Source organism: Ahaetulla prasina, chromosome 17, assembly GCF_028640845.1.
Source record: "Ahaetulla prasina isolate Xishuangbanna chromosome 17, ASM2864084v1, whole genome shotgun sequence".
Classification (NCBI taxonomy): domain Eukaryota; kingdom Metazoa; phylum Chordata; class Lepidosauria; order Squamata; family Colubridae; genus Ahaetulla; species Ahaetulla prasina.
Genome location: NC_080555.1, coordinates 8,498,753 through 8,524,252, shown reverse-complemented (window position 1 = coordinate 8,524,252; position 25,500 = coordinate 8,498,753). Strand labels below are relative to the sequence as shown.

General features: G+C 45.3%; 1 protein-coding gene across 1 annotated transcript; it reads right to left on the bottom strand.

The window, feature by feature from the left end:
• Positions 1 to 3,872: 3,872 nt before the first annotated feature.
• On the bottom strand, positions 3,873 to 24,151 carry MEN1 (menin 1). Its single transcript, XM_058160752.1, has 9 exons — positions 24,078 to 24,151; positions 20,912 to 21,360; positions 18,002 to 18,238; positions 15,592 to 15,670; positions 12,988 to 13,075; positions 11,261 to 11,397; positions 8,684 to 8,822; positions 6,668 to 6,838; positions 3,873 to 5,113 (listed from the first exon to the last, which is right to left on the bottom strand). The coding sequence occupies exons 2-9, from the start codon at positions 21,345 to 21,347 to the stop codon at positions 4,682 to 4,684; spliced, it is 1,719 nt and encodes a 572-aa protein (XP_058016735.1). The 5' UTR covers positions 21,348 to 21,360; positions 24,078 to 24,151; the 3' UTR covers positions 3,873 to 4,681.
• Between the last annotated feature and the right edge of the window lie 1,349 nt (positions 24,152 to 25,500).

The window sequence follows — 25,500 nt, the reverse complement described above, 5'->3', positions numbered from 1 at the left end:
TTGGAAAAGTTATCTAATATGGACAAGAAACTGGATGAAATAAGAGCAGAAATTGTGACTATCCAAAAGGATTTTAAAGGACACTCAACAAGTCTCAGCAGAAAACAAGCAGAAAGTGGAAGGTCTGAGGAGAGATGCGGCAGTGCAGAAAAGAGAGGAGACGACAGGCAATGCTGTGCTTGGACTACAGATGGATAAAATGTCTTATTTCCTTAGGTTTCAAAATCTGGAAGAAGTGGACCAAGAAGACTTGAGAGATGTTGTGACTAAACTGTTGGGAGAATTTCTTGGGAGAGGTGTTGACTTTATGAATTGGGATGTGGATCGAGCTTATAGAGTTAATTCAAAATATGCACGCACGCATGCAGTTCCTAGAGAGGTTCATGTCAAATTTGTGAGAAGAGAGACGAGAGATGAAATTCTTAGAAAACATAGGAGTGGGGCACTGACTTATAGGGGCAGGGAGATAGCCATTCTGAGGCAGATTCCCAGACAGGTACGTGAAATGAGAAAGAAATATTACTTTTTGTCAAGCAAATTGTACCAGAAGGGAGTAGGCTTCAGATGGCTGATGCCAGAGGGATTGATGATTTTCCGGGAGGGCATTACGAAAAAAATTAGTACAATTGCGGAGGCTGCGGCCTACGTGGAGGAACACAAAGCCCTCCTGGAATTAGATGACCCAGGAGTTGAAGAAGGGGAGGTTATAGACCATGGGAGGAGGCGGCTGCCGCTGTTGCGGCCCTGGAGTTGGGTCAGGCTGAACCCAGAGTTCTGAGATCCAAAACTAGGAAGTGACAATGATATTTGGTATTGTGTTGGTTTTCCTTATTCTCCTTTGTATGATATTCTGATTATTCTTGACCCTTCTTTATTGCGTATGTAAGATTGATAAACTTAGCTACTTCGTATCACCTGCTTGCCATATGGCTGTTGTATGTGTTTAAAATTTTGAGTAAAATTCTTATCTTGTATAAGAAAAATGAAAATTTACCATACCTGATATGTATTTGTATAAACCTTTTTTGACCAATAAAAACTTTTTGGATAAAAAAAAAAAAAAAAAAAAAAAAAGTTTTTGTGAGCTCCATGCAGCTTTCTTTATCGGATGCATTTGACTCCTGATTTTTATCCAGCGGGATTTGAGTTCTCCAAAGCCATTTGGAATTCAGAAAAAAAAATTCAGAGAAAAAAAAACCCCACTCTCAAAATGATTCAGGCATAAGCCCTTGCTGGGGTCACAGATTGTGACTGCGCACAATTTTTAGAGCAGTGATTCTCCAAGGGGGTGTGAAGTTTTAATTGTGCTGGCGTAGAAATAGGTCGAATAAACAGACCATAATTACTTCCAAACGGGGGCGGGGGGGGGGGGGAAATAGCAATGCATTATACAGGTAATTCTTGATTTACAACCGCAACTGAACTCAACGTTTCTATCGCTAAGCGTGACCGTTGCTAAGTGAGTTTTGCTTCATTTTACGACCTTTGTGCCAGTTGTTCAGTGAATCGCTGCAATTGTAAAGTTAGTAGCAATAGCACTTAAGACTTAATATACCACTTCATACTGCTTTACAGCCCTCTCTGAGCAGTTTACAGAGTCAGCCTCTTGCCCCCAACCATCAGGATCCTCATTTTACCGACCTCGGAAGGACGGAAGGCTGAGTCAACCTTGAGCCTGGTGAGATTTGAACTGCCAAATTGCAGGCAGCCAAAGTTAGCCTGCAGTACTGTGCTCTAACCACTGCGTCTCACTTAACACGGTTGTTAAGTGAATCTGGCTTCCCCATTGACTTTGCTTGTCAGGTCACAAAAGGGGATCACGTGACCCCGGGACACTGCGACCGTCATAAATATGAGCCAATTGCCCAGCGCCCAAATTTTTATAATGTAACCGTGACGATGCTGCATCCACTCTAAGTGTAAATCCCTTCTTACAGTTCTTATTTTCGAAAATTAATTGTACCTACAACTAATCCAAAGTCTTCGGGGCTTTAACAGAATACAAAAAAACAACAACCCTGAAGGTTAATTTAGAGCAGCATACCCAAATACCCACAATGTATAAATGTATAAACAAGGAGGAAAATTTACACGTTATAATCTCATAGGTTGTCACGTTGGACGGCTGTAATCTCCATGACAAATTTAGGCCTCCTTGTTTACTTATTTTGATCCGACTTTGGATTCTTCAGGAAGGTTTTCGCCGTCTCATCTCTTTCTTTCTTTTAAAATCTTTACAGAGATGTGAAGTCATTCCTGCAAATGTTGGCTTTGAAAGCTGGAACTGACCTGCTTTCTATTTGCGTCACAAATGGTGCCGATTTGTGCAACGGGGAATTAAAAACGATGTCCACTCGCCACTCTTCCATCACCTAGAACTGTCTGCTGACATCAGCCCCCAAATTTTGAGCATTCGGGAAGATGCCGCGAGGCTAAATGTCAAGAAAGGAACATTTTTCCAGGACCAAACCTGGTTAGTTTGCATCTTAGAGGAATTATACAGTGTCAATGGATGAATATCTTAAACGATGCAGGACTCGGCTGTTTTTAAAAGTTTCGTAAAAGTTTGTGACAGCATCAGCGATCTTTTGATCACCTAGAGATGCCTTTCATGGCCTTGGATTCACAAAACCAAGGGAATTAGGTTGGGCAACTCGCGTACAGTGCATCTTATTTTAATTAGATTTATCTTTTTAAGTCGGAGAAGGGAAGCTCCGATTGTTAAAAAATTGTTTTCAAGTTCAGATCCCCCTTTCGAAATAGGTGCAATTTGGTGGCACGATAATCGTCGGGCTCAGGACTGCCGCATCTTGTGGTAATAAAAGGATACAGCAAAGCTAAGAGATTTAATTTTCTTAAGGGTCAAGGTTCCCCTCACACATATGTGCTAGTCGTTCCTGACTCTAGGGGGCGGTGCTCCTCTCCGTTTCAAAGCCGAACAGCCAGCGCTGTCCGAAGATGTCTCCGTGGTCATGTGGCTGGCATGACTCTACACCAAAGGCGCACAGAATGCTGTTCCCTTCTCACCAAAGGTGGTCCCTATTTTTCTACTGGCATTTTTTACCTGCTTTCGAACTGCTAGGTTGGCAGAAGCTGGGACAAGTCACGGGAGCTCACCCCGTTACGTGGCACGAGGGATTCGAACCGCTGAATTGCCGACCTTTTGATCGACAAGCTCAGTGTCCTAGCCACTGAGCCATTGCGTCCCTTGATTTTCTTAGACAGCAATAAAATTCTGTACTCAAGTGTTGGGGGGGGGGTGTGAAACTCTGCCTGGGGCAGGAACAGAATTCCTTGGGATTTTTGAACTGTTTCGTTGCCGACAAACTGCAAGCAGGAAATTCGTACCTCCCAAACAATCCTCGCATTATGATGACTGAGCCCAAAATTTCCATCGCTAACTAAGCAAGACCGTTGTCAGGGGGACGTTTGCCCCGTTTTACGACCTTTTCTTGCCACCCTTGTTAAGTGAATCACTGCCGTTTGTTAAGTTGGTAACCCGGTTGTTAAGTGAACCTGGCTTCCCAGTGGGCCTTTGCTTTGCTTTTTGAGGTCATAAAAGGGGGATCACGTGACCCCGGGACACTGGAACCGTCATAAATCTGAACCAGTGGCCACACGTCTGAATTTTGATCATATGATATGGACAGGCTGTAACAGTGGTGTAAAAAAAAACGGTCACTTTCTTCGGCGCCATTGTAACATTGAACAATGTTTAAATCATTAAACAAATGATTGTACATCGAAGCTTGCCTGTAGTTTTGACAGAAACGATCTTCTCCCTCTTTCTGAAGTAAAAATTTTTGCTTTTCTGCTGCATTTTATCATAAAAGCCATCACAAGATTTAAAAGTTCAAGGATAACAAGAGGCATTTTCCTTTCTATAACAAAAAGAGAAGCCTTAAAATTTATTAATTCTGTCTCCGCAAATGTCTACGAAAAATTCTTAAAACTCCTATACAAGTGCAAGAACCAAACGTCCGGCTCAGATCTTTTGGAAATATTTCTTTTATCATAAAAGATAACCTTCATGGGATGAACATACCCCGATTTTTTTTTTAAAATTGTTAGCCATCACTCGGGACGATTTGTTCGCTGTTCTGTGCACGCCTCTTAGTTCTGTCTTGTTCTTGCTTTTATCCTTACAAACAAACCGGTCGCCTGGTTTGTTATGACATCGATACCGTTTGTTTTTAAATAACAAATCTTTTTGATATTCAGCCGGGTTAGGATCATTAGTTGCTCAGTTAAAAAAAAGATTTATATCCCCCTGTGTGTCATTAGAAACACGGAATTATCCCACGTCCTGTTTGCAAACATGAGACTAAAGAGAGAGAGAGAGAGGTTAAAAAAAAATATTCAACAAGTCCTTTTGCACAGTCCGATGTCATTTCTAGTCTCTGGTTTTTGTTTTTGTTTTTGTCCCTAATGCTACACAACCTCGGGGGTATTGTGTATTATCTCCAGATCCCTCCAAATTAAGCTCTCCCTGGCAGGAGCCAAAATCCACCTCTAAAAGCGGAATTTCCAAGCAAGATATGTGACCCAACCAGCCAAGAGCTGAAGGTGATTATCAGGTCTTCTCAAAATGTTGCCGAGGAGAAAACTGGAGGGAAAGAGAACTCGAGCAAACTTCTGACAAGAAATCAGAAAGTTTTTCTCATCCGGCTTTGCTCAGGGATCAGAGGGTCTTCCGGGGTCGCTTGAGGAAGGACAGGGCGTATGTCCGAGGAGCGGAAACCTTCTGCTTTTTCAGCTGGACCTGCGACTGGGCCGTGAGCTGCAGTTTGATGGCGCTGGAGTTGATCTTGGCCGCTACCAGGAGTTCCTTCATGCCTTTCATTTTCTCGCTTTGGAAGGTGAGGACGAGGCCTTCCGGGCGGGGGCTGGAGCTGCTGCTGAGACCCTCTTCCTTCTCCGGAAGCGGCCTCTCGGATCGCTGGGTGGTGCTCGGACGTCGGCGTTCTGTGGCCTTCTTAGCCAGGGGCGGCTCTTCCGGCTTGGATTCTCGGCGAGGACCCCGCCGCCGACCTTCCCGAGGATCCTCACTGCCTTGGTCGTCGTCGTCGTTCGCATCCAGGTCCCGGCTCACCAGGGTCACCTTTTGCCGCACCTGGAAAAGCAAGGAAGGTTCTTGCAACGATCTGAGGAACTAAGTTTCTCAAACTTGGCACTTTTAAGAGGGGTGGACTTCAGCTCCCAGAATTCCCCAGCCAGCATGCTTTAAGAGGGGTGGACTTCAGCTCCCAGAATTCCCCAGCCAGCATGCTTTAAGAGGGGTGGACTCGGACTCCCAGAATTCCAGTCAGCATGCTGCTTGTGGAATTCTGGGAACTGAAGTCCACATCTTTTAAAGCCACCAAGGTTGAGGAGCTCTGATTTAGCCAATGCAGAACATCTGCTATGCCATGCATTCTTCAAATTCCTAGATTAATTTATTCACTTGTAAGTGCATCCTGTTTTTCAAATGCAAGTCAGCCTTGCAATTTTAGCTGGTGCATTAGCCTCTGTGTTGTATTTTATATTGTGCAACTGGCTTGGAAGTTGTTGAGATAGTATTACACACCCATCTCCCTGGGCTTCAAAATTCCCAGGGATACTGACTCCAGTTGTGGGAATAGATCCAGCTGCCACTGAGACAGAAAGAGGATGCAAAAGGAGAGAAGATAGTACAGGTGGTCTTTACTTAACAAGCATTCGTCTAGTGACCAATTCAAAGTTACAATGGCTCTGCTGGCTGGGGAATTCTAGGGGTTGTAGTTTGTTTGTTTGTTTGTTATTTGTTTACATTTATACCCCGCCCTTCTCCGAAGACTCAGGGCGGCTTACAGTGTATAAGGCAATAGTCTCATTCTATTTGTATATTTTTACAAAGTCAACTTATTGCCCCCCCAACAATCTGGGTCCTCATTTTACCTACCTTATAAAGGATGGAAGGCTGAGTCAACCTTGGGCCGGGCTTGAACCTGCAGTAATTGCAGGCTGCTGTGTTCTTAATAACAGGCTTTACCAGCCTGAGCTAAACCGGCCCTGTAGTTCAGACGTCTAAAAGCATGCTGGCTGGGAAATTCTGGGAGTTGTAGTTCAGACATCTTACAACACGCTGTCTAGGAAATTTGGGGAGTCGTGGTTCAGACATCTTAGAACATGCTGGCTGGGGAATTCTGGGAATTGTAGTTTGGACATCTTACAACATACTGGCTAGGGAATTCTGGGAGTTATAGTCCAGACATCTTACAACATGCTAGCTAGGGAATTCTGGGAGTTATAGTTCAGACATCTTACAACATGCTGGCTAGGGAATTCTGGGAGTTATAGTTCAGACATCTTACAACATGCTGGCTAGGGAATTCTGGGAGTTATAGTTCAGACATCTTACAACATGCTGGCTAGGGAATTCTGGGAGTTGTAGTTCGGACATCTTAAGTTACCAACATTGGAAACACCACTCTACTGTCTTCCTTTGCTGTATGCAGCCATCCCGCCCTGGCAGGATATAGCAGTTTCAATCCCAGTGACCCCCCCACCCTCTAAGAAGGCCGCAAAGCCTTCTCGCATTTCTTAAAATGACTTTGTACTCAACCACATTTCCCGAGCCACGAAAAAAACTTCCCCCTCGGCCAACCCCGCATCCCCAGCCCTCTCTGTGCCAAGGGCGACATCTCACCGTCCCATCGAAGCGGCTGAGGGACTGGACCAGGAAGGTGGCCCAGCCCACGTGCAGGACGGGCGTGGGGCTGCCCTCTTCCCATTTGCAAATGCCGTCGTAGAAGCGCAGAAGGTGGACGAAGCACTCGGGGTCCTGCAACGCCGAGCCTCCCGTTTGAGATGGCGAAGCCTGAAGAGGAAGTCAAATTCTTCGGTGATGGGAGTACACGTACCGTGTTTTCCCGAAAATAAGACCCTGTCTTATAATTCTGAACCCTGAAATAAGCACTTGGCCTTATTATTATTTTGGGGTGCATGGAGCAAGACAGAACTCCTCTTGCCTTCTTACCCGATTTCCAGCTCTGCATTTAAATATTTTCGGGAGAGGGCTTATTTGAGCGCATGCACTCAAAAGCCCGATTGGGCTTATTGTCAGGGGATGTCTTATTTTGGGGGAAATAGATATAGATAGATAGATAGACAGACAGATAGAGAGAGAGAGAGAGAGAGATACATACATACATGCTAGAGACAGATGATAGATAGATATAAGACCCATAGATACATAGAGATAGATGATAGATAGATAAATAGATAGATAGATAGATAGATAGATAGATAGATAGATAGATAGATAGATAGATAGAGGTAGGTTCCCGAAAATAAGACCCTGTCTTATATTTTTTTGAACCCTGAAATAAGCGCTTGGCCTTATTTTCAGGGAGTCTTATTATTTTGGGGCCCATGGAGCAAGACGGGGCTCCTCTTGCCGTCTTATCTGATTTCCAGCTCTGCATTTAAATATTTTCGGGAGAGGGCTTATTTGAGCACATGCACTCAAAAGCCCGATTGGGCTTATTATCAGGTTATTTTCAGGGAAACAGGATGGATAGGTAGGTAGGTAGGTAGGTAGGTAGGTAGGTAGGTAGATAGATAGATAGATAGATAGAGAGAGAGAGAGAAAGAGAGAGAGAGATAGGTAGGTACCGTGTTTATGCAAAAATAAGACCCTGTCTTATATTTTTTTGAACCCTGAAATAAGCGCTTGGCCTTATTTTCAGGGAGTCTTATTATTTTGGGGCCCATGGAGCAAGACGGGGCTCCTCTTGCCGTCTTATCTGATTTCCAGCTCTGCATTTAAATATTTTCGGGAGAGGGCTTATTTGAGCACATGCACTCAAAAGCCCGATTGGGCTTATTATCAGGTTATTTTCAGGGAAACAGGATGGATAGGTAGGTAGGTAGGTAGGTAGATAGATAGATAGATAGATAGAGAGAGAGAGAGAGAGAGAGAGAGAGAGAGAGAGAGGTAGGTACCGTGTTTATGCGAAAATAAGACCCTGTCTTATATTTTTTTGAACCCTGAAATAAGCGCTTGGCCTTATTTTCGGGGAGGTCTTATTATTTTGGGGCGGGTGTAGCAAGCTGGGGCTCCTCTTGCCATCTTACCTGATTTCCAGCTCTGTCTCCCTAACCCTAACCAGAGGAAATGGCGGGGACCGGCTGTGCATGCACTTAAAATATTTTTTAGAGAGATCTTATTTTCAGGGGAGGGTTTATTTTCAGGGAGGTGTTATTTTGGGGGGAGGTCTTATTTTCGGGGAACAGTAACTCTCAACTAACAACAGCTCCTTTAGTGACAAAGGAGTCACTAAAATTACAACGGCATTGAAAAAAGTAACTTATGGTTGTTCTCCTTTACGACCATTTCAGCATTACCACGGTCATGCAATCAAAATTGAGACGCTTAGCAACTGACTCATATTTATGACGGTCGCAGTGTCCCGGGCTCATGCGACCTTCTGACAAGCAGAGCCAATGGGGACGCCTGGTTCACTTTACAACCGCATTACTCACTTAATGACTGCAGTGATTCACTTAACAAGATTGTAAAACTGGGGGGGGGTTTCATTTAACCATTGTCTTGCTTAGCAATGGAAATGTGGGTTCCATTGTGGTCGTAAGTCAAGGACTACTGTAATTGGCCATAAAGCAGTTGCTGATTATTTAGTATTATTGTGCTTACGTCACTGACCTCTCCTCTTTCCACAGCACCCTTCTCTTCCGTAGAATCCGCAAGGCTGGCCACTTCCTTGAGCAAATTGGGAACGACGTCATTGGCGACATCAAAGAATTCCTTATAAATCTCTTCATCCTCTCGGCAGTAGTTGTAACTTTAGACAAAGAGAGAGAAAAAGACACACAAAGAAAAAAATGCAATCATAAAAGCCCAGTCCAGTGCAATACCACTGAAAAAAGCAAAACAAGGAATTTCATGGCTGCACACAGATCTCTCTGACAAACTGAAAGACAAAAAGAACAAGCGCAGAAACTGGAAAGAGGGACACTTAAATAAGGCTCATTATCAGCAGTTAAAGTGGGACACGGTGGCTCAGTGGCTAAGATACTGAGCTTGTCGATCGAAAGGTCGGCAGTTCAGCGGTTCGAATCCCCAGTGCCGCATAATGGGGTGAGCTCCCATGATTTGTCCCAGCTTCTGCCAACTTAGCAGTTCGAAAGCAGGTAAAAAATGCAAGTAGAAAAATAGGGACCACCTTTGGTGGGAAGGGAACAGCATTCCGTGCACCTTTGGCATTGAGTCATGCCAGCCACATAACCATGGAGATGTCTTCGGACAGCGCTGGCTCTTCGGCTTTGAAACGGAGATGAGCAGTGCCCCCTAGAGTCAGGAACGACTAGCACATATGTGCAAGGGAAATCTTTTACCGTTATCTTATCAGCAGATAGCCAGAATATGCAAAGACGAACTCAGGAAAAGCAAAAGCTCAGAATGAACTAAGGCTTGCTACAAAAGTCAAAGTTAATTTTAAAAAGTTTCTTTCATCAAATTAATAACAAGAAAAAAGTCAAGGAAACAGTAGGTCCACTAAAGAGAGACGATGGCAAGGAAGTATCAGGAAGTTAGGGAGAAAGCAAACTCATTCTTTGCATCGGTCTTCACCAGTGGCGAAATTCAATTTTTTTTTACTACCGGTTCTGTGGGCGTGGCTTGGTGGGCGTGGTGTGGCTTGGTGGGCATGGCAGGGGAAGTATACTGCAAAATCTCCATTCCCTCCCCACTCCAGGGGAAGGATATTGCAAAATCTCCATTCCCACCCCACTCTGGGACCAGCCAGAGATGGTATTTGCCGGTTCTCCGAACTACTCAAAATTTCCGCTACCGGTTCTCTAGAACCTGCTGAATTTCACCCCTGGTCTTTGCGCATAAAAAATTATAACCCAACGCACCAAAAAAGCTACTGTAAAAAACAAACCAGAAATAAAATAAAAGTAAAACATGTTAAAAGTCCTGTTAAGCCATCATAAAAACACAAAGGAGGACTAGCCCAAAGCATAGATGAGGGCAGTTGATCTTGTAAGATTTTCACTCTGGGAATTATAACGGATTGTTCAGGGATTGAGACTAAATTGATTCTGAATTTAATAACAGCAGCAAGACTGTTGATTGGACAATACTGGAAGAAAGAAGAGGTACCTACAATAGAAGAATGGATATTGAAAGTCATTAATTTGGCTGAGATGGCTAAAATCTCAGCTTTTTTAAAAGACAATACGCAGGAAAGATATTTAATAGAATGGAAAAAATGGATTGATTATCTACAAAACAGATATCAGATTAAGAAATATCAGATTGCCTTTGAATAATTAGGAAGTATTATTTTATGTAATGGGGAGGGGGTTGGGAGATGAAAAGATTTGGATAAGGTTAATTGGATTAGAAGGGAAAATTTTACTCTGTTTGGTTTATGTATAACAATACCTTGTGATTGACCCGGGAAGCGGGGGAGGGGAAGGAGGGGAAGGGGTTTTCTGGGAGGGAGGGGGAAAAAAAGGGGGCGAAATGTTTGTTTGTTTTTAAACATTTTCAATAAAAAAAATTTTCACTCAAGCCCATATGATTTGGGCGTTCTCCAACAGAAGGAAACCAGACCTAGGCTAGAAGTTGTGATGGTTTCAACTAATAGACACAGAAAATCCACCTTGTTTTGGCTAAGAGCAAATCAGAGGTGCAAATTGCAGGGAATCCTCTACTTACGACCACTCAGTTAATGGCCGACATTACAACGGCCCTCAAAAAAATGAACTTATGACCTTTTCTCACCCTTACGACCGTTGCAAGCATCCCCACGGCCACATGATCAAACTTCAGATGCTTGGCAACCGACATGTATTTATGACAGTTGCAGAATCCTGGGATCGTGTGCCCACCCTTTGTAACCTTCCCAAGTTTGGCTTCTGCTTCATTTAACGACCGCACGGTTCGCTTCACAGCTGCCTCGATTCGCTTAACAACCGGGGCAAGAAAGGTCGTAAAATGGGAGCGAAACTCACTTAACAACTGCCTTGCTCAGAAAATGAGAAAGTTGGGGTTTCCATTGACGGTCGTAAGTCGAGGACCGCCTGTATATCACAGTGAGCACAAGCTGCTGGTTTGTAACTCCAATCTTTATGGTTGCCAACAGAATTCTTCCTGGCCAGGTTGCTCCAGTTTGCAAATTTTGTTGGAAAACAAAAGCAAGTTTTTTTCTCAATTCTTAATTTCTTCATTCACTCCTCTCCGTAGGAAAAGCGGACATTAAAAGGGACCTACTCTTGAATGACGGTAGCTGAGTCAGCCCACGCCTCCAGGGCTTCCTTGACGTTTTTGTTACGGCAGTGATAGCTGGCCAGGTAGATGTACGGGTAAATGTGCTCGTTGTTGTAATATTGCTTGGCTGAGTTGATCCCCTAGCAGGAGACAAAAGTGCGAGTTACAAAGGGGGGGATTAAAATCCAGGCATCTGCATGGTGTCCTTGGACCTCCCGGGAGGAATTTCCCAATCTCGGAATTTCCCAAAGCATCAAAGGGCAGGACAAGAAACAACAAGCAACAAAAAACTAATCAAGAAGAGAAGCAACCTGGAATTAAGGAGAAACTTTCTAACAGTGAGAACAATGAACCAGTGGAACAGCTTGCCACCAGAAGTTGTGGGCGCTCCATCATTGGGAGGCTTTTAGAATAGAATAGAATAGAATAGAATAGAATAGAATAGAATAGAATTTTTATTGGCCAAGTGTGATTGGACACACAAGGAATTTGTCTTGGTGCATATGCTCTCGGTGTACATAAAAGAAAAGATACCTTCATCAAGGTACAACATTTACAACACAATTGATGGACAATATATCAATATAAATCATAAGGATTGCCAGCAACAAGTTATAGTCATACAGTCATAAGTGGAAAGAGATTGGCGATGGGAACTATGAGAAGATTAATAGTAGTGCAGATTCAATAAATAGTCTGACAGTGTTGATGGAATTATTTGTTTAGCAGTGATGACCTTTGGGAAAAAACTGTTCTTGTGTCTAGTTGTTCTGGTGTGCAGTGCTCTATAGCGTCGTTTTGAGGGTAGGAGTTGAAACAGTTTAAAAGAGATTGGACAACTATTTGTCTGAAATGGTGTAAGGTTTCCTGCTTGAGCAGGGGGCTGGACTAGAAGACCTCCAAGGTCCCTTCCAGCTCTGCTCCGATTTTGATTCCAAAGGAGACGATCTCTCCGTCGTTACCAAAGCCTTGAGGGATCTTCAACCAGTGGAGATCTCCCTTCTAGATCCTCAGAGATCAAAAGGCTTTTTGATTTTGGGGGATCTGGGAATCCACAAAACATCATTACATCCGTTCACGAAGTCCCTTATTCAGGGCACTGGATATCATCCCGAGTCCTCTCTGCCACCTTACCCAAAAATACATGTCGCCCTTGACTTACAACGGTTCGTATAGCGACCGTTCAAAGTTACAACGGCACTGAAAAAATGCACGGGCGGGAAAGGGGTGAGGGGGGAGTGTCACGGGGACATGCATACCCCACCCCACGCCGTTTTTGGTCCCGGGGGAGGCCTGCTAGGCCCAAAACTCTGAGATTTACTCTTTTCTCTAGGGCAGTGATGGCTAAACCTTTTGTCCTCGCCTGCCGAAACCCCCTGCCCACACCCATAATGCAAAATGGGGTATGGGGGGGGGATCGTGCCCATGCATTGGGGGGGAGCGCGGGGGGCATGCGTGCATGGGCTGGGAGAATGCGAGGGGGGGTCTGCGTGCATGCTGAGGGATGCGACGCTGCATTATGGGTGTGGGCAGGGGGTTTCGGCAGGCGAGGACAAAAAGGTTAGCCGTCGCTGCCCTAGAGAAAAGAGTAAAATCCCAGAGTTATTTCCATCAAATGTGTTTCTTATGAGACCTTTAAGACCCAAATAAAAGCTTGGTTTTTGCTATCACCCCGAAACAGGCCATTTTTGCTCCCACCCACCCATGTCCTTAAGGGGCAGGAAAATAACCTGGTGGTATATGAAAAGAGGGTCAGGACGGCCCGGGGTGGGTTCCAGTTCTTCCAGGTCAGCCAGATTCCCCAAAGCCATAGGATATCTGCAACGAGAAGGATAATATCTCCAGGACATCCGAACGTCAAAGCAATCCCAGCCTCATTCCTGGCCGTCTGGCTTTTAACGATGGCTCCCTTATTGGCAAGCGGATCTCCAGTCGATCGGCAGGGAGGTGAGAGAGGAGGAAATCCCGTTACCCCGCTTCGATCAGCCGAGGTGAAGGTACCCCAACCACATGGTCTATCAGAATCAAGGTAAAGGGTCTTGGGTGCTCCTCCGAGCTCGGTCTTTTTTTTCCTTGTAGACGTTTCACGACCCATCTAGGTAACCTCATCAGTGGTGGAAGGGAGTGTTTGCTTCTCTTCTAGCACTGATGATGTGTCCTAGCTGAATCGTGAAATTTCTGCAAGGACAAAATCCAAGTTCAGACAGCACCAAGGACCCTACTGTTTTCCTCCTCCTCCCTCCTCCACAAACTCCACTCCCTTCCAGCACTGATGATGTTACCTAGTTGGGTCATGAAATGTCTACAAGAAAACAACCAAGCTCAGAGAGCACCAAGGACCCCACGGTTTTCCTCCTCTTCCTCTTTTCAACCTCAGAGAGAACCAAGAACCACACAGTCCTCCTCCTCCTCCTCTCTACAAACCCCATTTTCTACTAGCACTGATGAGGTTACCTAGTTGGGTCATGAAACGCCTGCAAGAAAACCACCAAGCTCAAAGACCATCAAGGACCCCTTCTCCTTCTCCCTCCCTCCCTTCCTTCCTCTTCCTCTCTGCAAACACCTCTCACTTCTAGCACTGATGGTGTTACCTAGCTGGGTAATGAAACCTCTGCAAGAAAACCACCAAGCTCACAGACCATCAAGGACCCCCACGGCCCAACCCTGAGCTATAAATATTCCCTTCTATTGGGACGCGCGCTAGTTAACAGAATAAAGAAGTGGGAAGGGACCTTTGGAGGTCTTCTAGTCCAACCCCCTGTTTGGTGGGTCGCCCAGCCAAAAATGAGGGCAGCTCGCCTGTTTGGAACCCTCACCACATCTCTGACATCAATACAATTGAACGTGTCCAGAAATATTTTACAAGAAGAGTTCTCCACTCCTCTGAAAACAACAAAATACCTTATCCCACCAGATTTGAAATCCTAGGCTTAGAAAACTTGGAACTCCGTCGCCTTTGACAAGACCTAAGCTTAACTCACAGAATCATCTATTGTAATGTCCTTCCTGTCAAAGACTACTTCAGCTTTAATTGCAATAATACAAGAGCAACCAACAGATTTAAACTTAATGTCAACTGCTTTAATCTAGATTGCAGAAAATATGTGTCATGTCCCACTCCTCCGCTGACGGCCGCGTCAGGGAAATCCGAATCAGGCTTGCCTCTGCAGCTCTGCCCAAAGTCCTAGCAAAGTCCTCAGGGCAGGCAGGAGACCAGAAAGTGACTTCAGCAAGATAAGTTAGACTTTGCCTGACTCAGAGACTGCCAGAAAGCAGATCCTTTATATAGGCCATGGGGTGTGGTTCCATGACTCAGCATTCATTAAGGCCTGCCCCTCCCTTCCTTCTGTTGCCTCCGCCTATCCAATCTTCTGATGCGAGGGTCACTCCAATCAGCTGTTGTTGGAAGTAAACTTTCCTCAGGCTCACATGCTGTGGAGGAGGGGGAGGGGTCTAGCTGCTCCGTTTGCCTGGGCATGGAGCCAGGGCTGGGGCCGGGAGGTGCTCCCTCCTCTGCAGCCTGCTTGGGCATGGGGCCAGGGCTGGGACCGGGAGGTGCCCCCTCCTCTGCAGCTTGTCTGGGCATGGAGCCAGAACTGGGGCCGGGAAGCATACATTCCTCCGTGTTCGGGAGCAGATAAGCAGACCCCGGCTGCGGTGAGAGCGGACAAGACACAACAATATGACTTCTGTAACAGAATCATCAGTGCTTGGAATACTTTACCTGACTCTGTGGTCTCTTCTCATAATCCTAAAAGCTTTAACCAAAAACTTTCTACTATTGACCTCACCCCATTCCTAAGAGGACCATAAGGGGCGTGCATAAGCGCACAAACGTGCCTACCGTTCCTGTCCTATTGTTTTTCTTTTCTTCTTCCTATATATATATATATATATATATATATATATGCTTATACCTTTATATACTATATAACCTTTCTGTATGATAGTTACATATATTGTTGTGACAAAATAAATAAATAAATAAATAAATAAAAATACTACTATTACTACTACTACTTCCTCTTCTTCTTCTTTTTCCTCCTCCTCCTCCCCCTACCCACCTCCCAAACAGCTCTCACTTCCAGCACTGATGGTGTTACCTAGCTGGGTAATGAAACCTCTGCAAGAAAACCACCAAGCTCACAGACCATCAAGGACCCCCACGGCCCAACCCTGAGCTATAAATATTCCCTTCTCTTGGGACGCGCGCTAGTTAACAGAATAAAGAAGTGGGAAGGGACCTTTGGAGGTCTTCTAGTCCAACCCCCTGTTTGGTGGGTCGCCCATCCAAAAATGAGGGCAGGTCCCTGAAGGAAGTGGGAACTACTTACCTCTCCAAATGGTGCATGTCGTACAGGACCCAGAGTAGCTTCTGCAACAGACAAGAGGTGAGAGGTAAGGGAAAGTACACTCAGGTCAATTAATTCTACTTTTAAGAAGTAGAAGATCGGGCCGGTTTAGCTCACGCTGGTAAAAGCCTGTTATTAAGAACACAGTAGCCTGCAATTACTGCAGGTTCGAGCCCGGCCCAAGGTTGACTCAGCCTTCCATCCTTTATAAGGTAGGTAAAATGAGGACCCAGATTGTTGGGGGGGCAATAAGTTGACTTTGTAAAAATATACAAATAGAATGAGACTATTGCCTTATACACTGTAAGCCGCCCTGAGTCTTCGGAGAAGGGCGGGGTATAAATGTAAACAAAAAAAAATAAATTAATTCTACTTTTTAAGCAGAAGTAGTATTCCTTTAAAACAAAAACTTCTACTTTTACATTAACAGGCTCTTGCAAATATGACTGCATGCTCCCCGGTTACCTTTACAAGCAGACGTAAACTTACAGCCGTACAAAGTTACAATGTCACTAGAAAAAAGTGACTTAACAACCAGTCTTTGCGCTCCTAAGAGTTGTAATGTTCCCATGGTCAAAGGTGACCAAAATTCAGGCATTTAAAATGGTTGCAGTGTCCCGTGACCTCCCCTTGCGACCTTCCCGGCCGGCTCCCGACAAGCAGAATCAATATCAAACAGGGGGGGAAAAAGCTGGATTCACTTAATGACGGCGTGATTCACTTAACAACTGCCGCGATTTGGGTAACGATCGTGGTCAAAGAGGTTGTAAAACTGGACGCAACTCACTTAGCAACTGTCATGTTTAGCCATGGAAATTCTGTTCCCCCCCCCACACACAAATTGCGATCGTAAGTCGAGGACTACCAAGAAATTAGGAAGGGTTCCTTCTTAGAGGTTTGCCAGGCCCACATTTTTTTCCATGGTGCTCAGCTGCCTCATCTGACTGTTGTCTGGTCTGCAGCTCTTCTTCCTGTCTCCCAAAGCTACGCTGTCTGGGGGATTCTGGGAGTTGAAATCCATCCAGTTGAAATCTCCTCAGGGTGCCGTCAGCGCGGCAATGTCGTCTGGCGACGCCCAGGGGAAGGGCCTTCTCTGTGGGGGCTTCCACCCTCTGGAACGAACTACCCCCCGGCCTTCGTCAGCTTTCGGACCTTCGGACCTTCCGCCGCGGGCTCAAAACATACCTATTTAACTGTGCAGGACTGAGCTAGATTTTAAATTTATGGGTTTTAACTGGGTTTTATTTTTATATTTTAAAATACGGGCTTATAGAATAAGTTTTCTAATTGTTTTTTATAGTGTATTTATGTGTCTATGTGTTTTTTAAGTGCCTGTAAACCGCCCTGAGTCCTTCGGGAGATAGGGCGGTATATAAATATGATTAATAAATAATAAATAAATAAATAAATAAATAATCCACCTTAAAACCTCTGGTGGCTCAGACTGATAAGACAGTCTGTTATTAAACACAGCTGCTTGCAATTACTGCAGGTTCAAGTCCCACCAGGCCCAAGGTTGACTCAGCCTTCCATCCTTTATAAGGTAGGTAAAATGAGGACCAGGGCTTGGTTGACTTGCAGAATAACGACCGACACATTCAAGCCAGATTCCCATCCTTTTCTGGTGGTGAAGGTCTCACACTAGAATCCAGGAGACAGTGAGTTCCATTCCTCCCTTAGGTCTGAAAGCTGGCCGGGCGACTCTGGGCCAATTACCAGGAGATGGTGAGTTCTAGTCCCGTCTCGGACATGAAAGCTGGCTGGGTGACTTTGGGCCAGTAAGTAGGAGATGGTGAGTGCTAGTCCTGCCTTAGGATGAAAGGCAACTGAGTGACTTTTGGCCAATCACCTGGACACAGTGAGTTCTAGTTCCACCAGACACCTAAAAACTGGCTGAATGACTTTGGGCCAATCACCTGGAGACGGTGAGTTCTAGTTCCATCTTAGCCATGAAAGTCGGCTGGGTAACTTTGGGCCAATCACCAGGCGATGGTGAGTTCTAGTCCCACCTTAGCCATGAAAGCCAGGTGGGTAACTTTGGGCCAATCACCAGGCGATGGTGAGTTCTAGTTCCACCAGACACCTAAAAACTGGCTGAGTGACTTTGGGCCAATCACCTGGAGACGGTGAGTTAATCACTCCCTTTCAGCCCAACACACCTCACAAGGTTGTTGTAAGTGGAGAAATTGGGAGGAGGCATGACTATTAGGTACGCTTGCTGCCTTGAGTGATTTATATAATAACAAAGGTGAGATAAAAACAAATGAACAAAGGCAGCCAAATAGTCTCTAAAAACGCCTTCAACACACCTGAGCAATTCTTGAGAATCTAATAAGGAAAGGAGGAAATTCTGGCCTGGACTTTTCCGCGAGAAATGCAAAGGAGGATTAAAACAAAGAAGAGAAGCCGTTTTCCGTTACCCGTTCAGCCACGCCCGAGTTGACCGTCTGCCCACGCCGGTCCTCGTTGCCTTTCCCGTGCCACGTGACCTCGGCTGTCTGCTCCCCGTCCTTGCCAAACACGACCCACGCGTGGTCTTCGGAGAGCGCCAGGTGCACGTCATAGAGCCCCAGGGCCTGGCACGCGCCAACCACCGCAAAGGCCACTCCAGAACTGTCTAACTTGGTACCTGAGCCGGATAAAAATTAAACCAACTTTAGAAAGTCATTTAAGCAAACCTATTCTACAGTAGGATGCGGTGGCTCAGTGGCTAAGACGCTGAGCTTGTCGATCGAAAGGTCGGCAGTTCAGCGGTTCGAATCCCTAGTGCTGCCGCGTAACGGGGTGAGCTCCTGTGACTTCTCTCAGCTTCTGCCAACCTAGCAGTTCGAAAGCAGGTAAAAAAACACAAGTAGAAAAACAGGGACCACCTTTGGTGGGAAGGTAACAGCGTTCTGTGCGCCTTTGGCGTTGAGTCATGCCGGCCACATGACCACGGAGACGTCTTCGGACAGCGCTGGCTCTTCGGCTTTGAAACGGAGATGAGCACCGCCCCCTAGAGTTGGGAACGACTAGCATGCATGTGCGAGGGGAACCTTTACCTTTAAATCTCCAATTTATACTCCATAGGTGTATAAACATGTAAACATAAACATGTAAAAAATTCCAAAATATGAACTCTTGTGGTCCTTGACTTACAACTAGCCAGTTAGCGTCTGTTTGAAGTTACAAAAAAAGGCAACCCTCAACTTACAACAGTTTGTTTAGTGACCGTTCAAGGTTACAACGGCACTGAAAAAAACTGACTTCTAACCATTTTTCGCACTTACAAACATCCTCGTGATCACGACTGAAGTTTGGATGCTTGGCAACTGATTCATAGTTATGATGGTTGCAACTGATTCGTATTTATAACAGTCCGTGAGCAGCTTCTGGCAAGCAAAGTCAATGGGGAAGCCAGAAACACTGAACAACTGTGTTACTTCGTTAACAACTGTCATGATTCACTTAGCAACTGTGGCCAGAAAGGTCGTAAAATGGAGCTAACCCACTTAACAAATGTCTCGCTTAGCAAAATAAATGTCAGGTTCCATTGCGATCGAACACTACCTATCCACTTGTGTCCGACTCTAGGGTGCGGTACTGACCTCCATTTCTTAGCCGAAGGAGCCACCATTGTCCAAAGACCGTTCCGTGGTCATGTGGCCAGCATGACTATACACCGAGATGCACAGAAGGCTGTTAACTTTCCCACCGAAGTGGTACCTATTTATCTACTCGCACGTGCCTGCTTTCAAACTGTTAGGTGAGCAGAAGCTGGAGCAAGGAACGGGAGCTCACCCCATCCGCACAGCACTTGGGTCTCGAACCCTGGACTGTCAGCTCTTCAGCTGACAAGCTCAGCATCTTTAACAGCGGACCCCCAAAATGGTATTTACCACCTGGATTCAAAGTCCCAATGTTTTAAATGTATCTTAATTTGGGCCTATATTTAATAAGTTTTTTTAATTATTGTTTTTACTGTGTATTTATTCAGTGTTTTATCTGGCTGTGAACCGCCCTGAGTCCTTTGGGAGAAGGGTGGTATAAAAATTTAATTAATAAATAAATAAAAATAAATAAATGTGGTCGATCTCCTTTGGGACATTCAGCCACCGGGCCTCCTTTCTGTTTTTTGCAGTGTTCCAAGGTCCCATGACAGCCAATTTACAACTTTGGTTGTTTTTTTTGGTCCTCCGTTCCTGTGGAGAATCCTATCCAACTCAAGTCTTTTCTAAATAAAAACCACAGTTTTAACATCTTTCTGATATCTTGCTTGTATTTGCATCTACATGTACCAATCTAACTCAATCCCCTGTTTTTCCATATTTTGTTTCTGCTTCAATTCCCCCTTATCTGTTAACAAGTCCTTATACCTAACAGTATTTCTAAGATTAAAAGTATTTGGCTGTATTAAAGCCTCCATTGTTGATAACCATGTTGGAATTTTCATGTCGTATTTATCTCGGACCTTCTCCCATGCCAAAATAGCAGTGCATTTCTTATGTAATGTCTACGAAAGTACGTATGTATCTTGCTTCTCCTATAGGCATGCCATCCTAGTTGCAAATCATGTCCTTCCAAAATCAGTAATCTTGTATTCCTTAATTCCGCCCATTCCTCCATCCAAGTCAGTGCTGCCGCCTGGTCATATAGTTCCCAATTTGGCAATCCAAATCCTCCCCTTAACCTCGTATCCGGTTAACATCTTTAGACTAATTCTAGCTTTTTTTCCTTTGCCGTATAAATCTTCTTGTTATCTTGTTAAGATACAACTTTTTTGGGGGGTTGGAAACCGGGATTTACTTCCAACATCTGGCAAAAAAACAACAACACCCATTCCGGAGAGGGGGTTCACTTTTTTTTAAATTTATTTACATTTATATCCCGCCCTTCTCCGAAGACTCAGGGCGGCTTACACTATATTAGCAATAGTCTTCATTCTAGTTGTATATTTATATACAAACTCAACTTATTGCCCCCAACAATCTGGGTTCTCATTTTACCTACCTTATAAAGGATGGAAGGCTGAGTCAACCTTGGGCCTGGTGGGACTAGAACCTGCAGTAATTGCAAGCAGCTGCTGTTAATAACAGACTGCATTAACAGTCTGAGCTACAGAGGCCCCTTAAGTGGACTTAATGATCCACTTAATGACAGTCGCAAACAAATGTTGAACAATTGCGACGGTCATGTCTTCTTAACCACCGACATAATTTACGACCGTAATTCTGGGCTCAGTCACAGTCATAAGCCGAGGATGACCTGTCCCCATGGCAGCATCTCTTAAGGTCTCTCACCCAAGCCAATACATCGCCCCTACCTGTGATGAAGCTGAAGAGCGACTGGATGTGGGCTCGGTCCTTGAAATAGGAACGGCTCAGACTGTTCCAGATAACGTCCGAGACTTTCTTGACCAGTTCCCGGGAGGAGTAACCATCCGGCCGGGGGTAGAGAGAGAGATCCACGGCGCCACGGATCTGGGCGGTGAAGCGGGCATGCAGGGCGCCCACGATGCTCAAGTCAGCCACGGGGAAGTAGGTGAGGCTTTCGGGACCCTGAGCCGGCTCAAAGCTGATGCCGGGAACGTTGGTTGGAAGAACACGGTTGACGGCCAGGAAGTGCTCCACGAAGCCCAGCACCAAGGAGAGAAGTACCAGATCCGGCTGCTCCCGGTGGAGTTCCAGTTCGAAGAGGCGCACCACATCGGAGACGGAGCGCAAAGGGAACAAACCCTTCTGGGTGCTTTTTAGCCCCATGGTCACCGCAGGGCTGCAAGGCAAGAAGAGAAGAGGGACTCTGAAGGCCCGACAGCAAGAGAAGGCCCCATCATCCACAGCAGGGAAGCATGGACTCCCTTTGAAAGTTCAGTGTTACTCTAAGGCTATGTTTCTGAATTTTGACAACATTAAGACTTCAACTCCCAGAATTCCTCAGCCAGCAGGCTTTAAGATGGAGGGACTTCAGCTCCCAGAATTCCCCAGTCAGCATGGTTTTAGAGGAGTGGACTTCAGCTCCCAGAATTCCCCAGCCAGCAGACTGTAATAGAGGTGGACCTTCAACTTCCCCCCAGCGGGCTGAGGAATGCTGGCATCCAAGTCCACATCAAGTCCACACATCTTTAAAGCATACTGGCCAGGGAATTCTGGGAGTTGAAGTTTATGAATCTTAAAAACACGGTGACCTGGGAATTCTGGGAGTCAAACGCACCTTGTTTGATGCTGGCTGGGGAACTCTGGGAATGAGAGTTATAACAATGAATACAATGGAACAGCTTGCCTCCAGAAGTTGTGAATGTTGTGAAGTTGTGAATGCTTCAATACTGGAAGTTTGGAAGAAGAGATTGGACATTTGTCTGAAATGGTTTAGGGTTTCCTGCCTGAGCAGGGGGTTGGACTAGAAGACCTCCAGAGCCCCTTCCAATTAAATTCTAATTCTATTCTACAGTATTCTATTCTATTTTCTATTCTGTTCATTTATTCTGGTCCAGTCAACTAAAGTAGATCATTCTGATTTTGCAATTTTAAGAAGGGTGGATTGCAACCGCCAGAATTCCCCCACGAGCATGCATTACAATACATTGACTTTATATTCCCAGAATTCCCCAGCCAGTATGTTTTTAAGAGGTGTGGACTTCAATATATAGACAATATAGACTAGTCTATATTGAAATCCAGACCTCTTAAAGGTTGCCATCCAGGGAATTCTGGGAGTCAAAAGTCCACACCTCTTAAAGCATGCTGGCTAGGGAATTCTGGGAGTCGGAGTCCACCCCTCTTAAAGCATGTGGCTGGGGAATTCTGGGAGTTGAAGTCCACCCATCTTAAAGCATGCTGGCTGGGGGATTCTGGGAGTTGAAGTCCACCCATCTTAAAGCATGCTGGCTGGGGGATTCTGGGAGTTGAAGTCCACACCTCTTAAAGCATGCTGGCTAGGGAATTCTGGGAGTCGGAGTCCACCCCTCTTAAAGCATGCTGGCTGGGGAATTCTGGGAGTTGAAGTCCACCCATCTTAAAGCATGCTGGCTGGGGAATTCTGGGAGTTGAAATCCACCCATCTTAAAGCATGCTGGCTGGGGGATTCTGGGAGTTGAAATCCACCCATCTTAAAGCATTCTGGCTGGGGAATTCTGGGAGCTGAAGTCCATTTATTAGTAATGCACGTTCTCTGTTGTAATTCTGGGCATCGCAATCCACAACTGACCAGGTGGCTCAGTGGTTAAGAAACCGAGCTTGTCTATCAGAAAGCTCGGCAGTTTTTTTAAATTTATTTTTATTTATTTATTTGTCACAACAGTATATGTAAGCATAAGCATGAAATAACTATACGATATATAAGCGTATATATATATAAGCATAAGTATAAAAAAACTATACGAATTGGATATACTCAAAGGGGACATTGGGACAGGAACGGTAGGCACGTTTGTGCTCTTATGCACGCCCCTTACAGACCTCTTAGGAATGGGGTGAAGTCAATAGTAGATAGTTTTTGGTTGAAGCTTTGGGGATTTTTGGGAAGAGACCACAGAGTCAGGTAAAGTGTTCCAAGCACTGATAATTCTGTTACAGAAGTCATATTTTTCTGCAATCTAGATTAAAGCGGTTAACATTAAGTTTAAATCTATTGGTTGCTCTTGTATTATTGCAATTGAAGCTGAAGTAGTCTTTAACAGGAAGGACATTACAGTAGATGATTCTATGAGTTAAACTTAGGTCTTGTTGAAGGCGACGGAGTTCCAAGTTTTCTAAGCCCAGGATTTCAAGTCTGGTGGGATAAGGTATTTTGTTGTTTTCAGAGGAGTGAAGAACTCTTCTTGTAAAATATTTCTGGACACGTTCAATTGTATTGAAGTCAGAAATGTGGTCTGGGTTCCAGACAGGCGAGTTGTATTCTAGAATTGGTCTAGCAAATGTTCCAGGCATTAACAACTCTCTTACTGAAGTCATATTTTCTACAATCAAGATTGGAGCGGTTCACATTCAGCTTAAATCTATTGCGCGCTCGTGTAACGTTGTAAAGTTGGGCGGTTCGAATCCCTAGTACCGGTCTCCCGCGTCACCATGGGGGGGGGGGGGCTGGACTAGATGGCCTCCAAGGTCCCTTCCCACTCTTTGCTACCGTTACCCATATCTTCACCTTGGGAAAGTGGGAAAACCTTGCTTTATATTTCGGACCAGCCAGCCCAGCTCGTCCCCGGAGCTCGCCCCACCGTGCAAAGCAAAATCCCCCTCCGGGGAAAGGTCGGATGGGATCCGGGACCCCCCTCCCACCACTCCCTTTTTAAGGGACAAAAGGACCCTCCCCGCCGGCTTTGCAAGCGGGCTGGAGGGCGCTTGGAAGGTAACCCTGCTTTGCAATCCCGTCTCCAGCCCGGCCGGTCCGGGGAGGGGCTCCTCCCGCACCTTTGCTGCAAATAGGGAAAGGGGGCTCCGCGCCCCCTTGCAACGCGCCCGCCCCCCGCCGCCCGACCCTCGCGCGCCACTCACCTCCCCTCCTCAGCAATTCAAACGCGCGGCTGCAAAGCGATCACGCCTGCGCCTCCGGCCCCGCCCCCCGCCGCGCAAAGGAGCATGGGCGCTGAAGTCCCACTTTGGCAAGGCACGCTGGGAAGGATTTGCTTTGGAGGGTTTGGAAGTCTTTAGGTGGGTGGGTTGGGTGGGTGGAGATGGGCTTCCAAGGGGATGGGGTGGGCGGGGTCAGGGAGAGCAATTCCCCTCCCACGAACACTTTTAAGACAACCTGGACTGCTTTTAAGCCTAGTGGACTGCTTCAACTCCCAGAATTCCCCAGCCAGCCAACAGCACAGCTGGCTGGGTGGTTCTGGGAGTTGAAGTCCACCCAACTTCAAGCATGCTGGCTGGGGGATTCCGGGAGTTGAAGTCCACCTGTCTTAATAGAATAGAATAGAATAGAATTTTTATTGGCCAAGTGTGATTGGACACACAAGGAATTTGTCTTGGTGCAGATGCTCTCAGTGTACATAAAAGAAAAGATACGTTCATCAAGGTACAACATTTACAACACAATTGATGGTCAATATATCAATATAAATCATAAGGATTGCCAGCAACAAAGTTATAGTCATACAGTCATAAGTGGAAAGAGATTGGTGATGGGAAGGATGAGAAGATTAATAGTAGTGCAGATTCAGTCAATAGTTTGACAGTGTTGATGGAATTATTTGTTTAGCAGAGTGATGGCCTTCAGGAAAAAACTGTTCTTGTGGTCTAGTTGTTCTGTTGAGCAGTGCTCTATAGCGTCGTTTTGAGGGTAGGAGTTGAAACAGTTTATGTCCAGGATGCGAGGGATCTGCAAATATTTTCACGGCCCTCTTCTTGATTCGTGCAATATACAGGTCCTCAGTGGAAGGCAGGTTGGTAGCAATTATTTTTTCTGCAGTTCTAATTATCCTCTGAAGTCTGTGTTTTTCTTGTTGGGTTGCAGAACCGAACCAGACAGGTGCAAATGACAATAATTCCTCTATAGAACTGAATCAGCAGCTCCTTGGGCAGTTTGAGCTTACTGAGTTGGCGCAGAAAGAACATTCTTTGCTGTCCTTTTTTAATGATGTTTTTGATGTTAGCTGTCCATTTTAGATGAAAGCATGCTGACTGGGGAATTCTGGGAATTGAAGTCCACCCATCTGAAAGCATGCTGGCTGGGGAATTCTGGGAGTTGAAGTCCACTAGTCTTTTTTTTTGTCTGTGTTTGTCAAGATTTATTTATTTATATATCAATATTTTGAATACAGTGTATTGTCCGGAGCATATCATTTTACCAAAGACAAAAAAGAAAAAAAAACACATATACTGATGGTAATGATAATAATTCCACAGAATAATTCTAACCATATTATATTCGAAATCCACTAGTCTTAAGAAGCACTTTAAAACACTCCTGCTTTAAGGG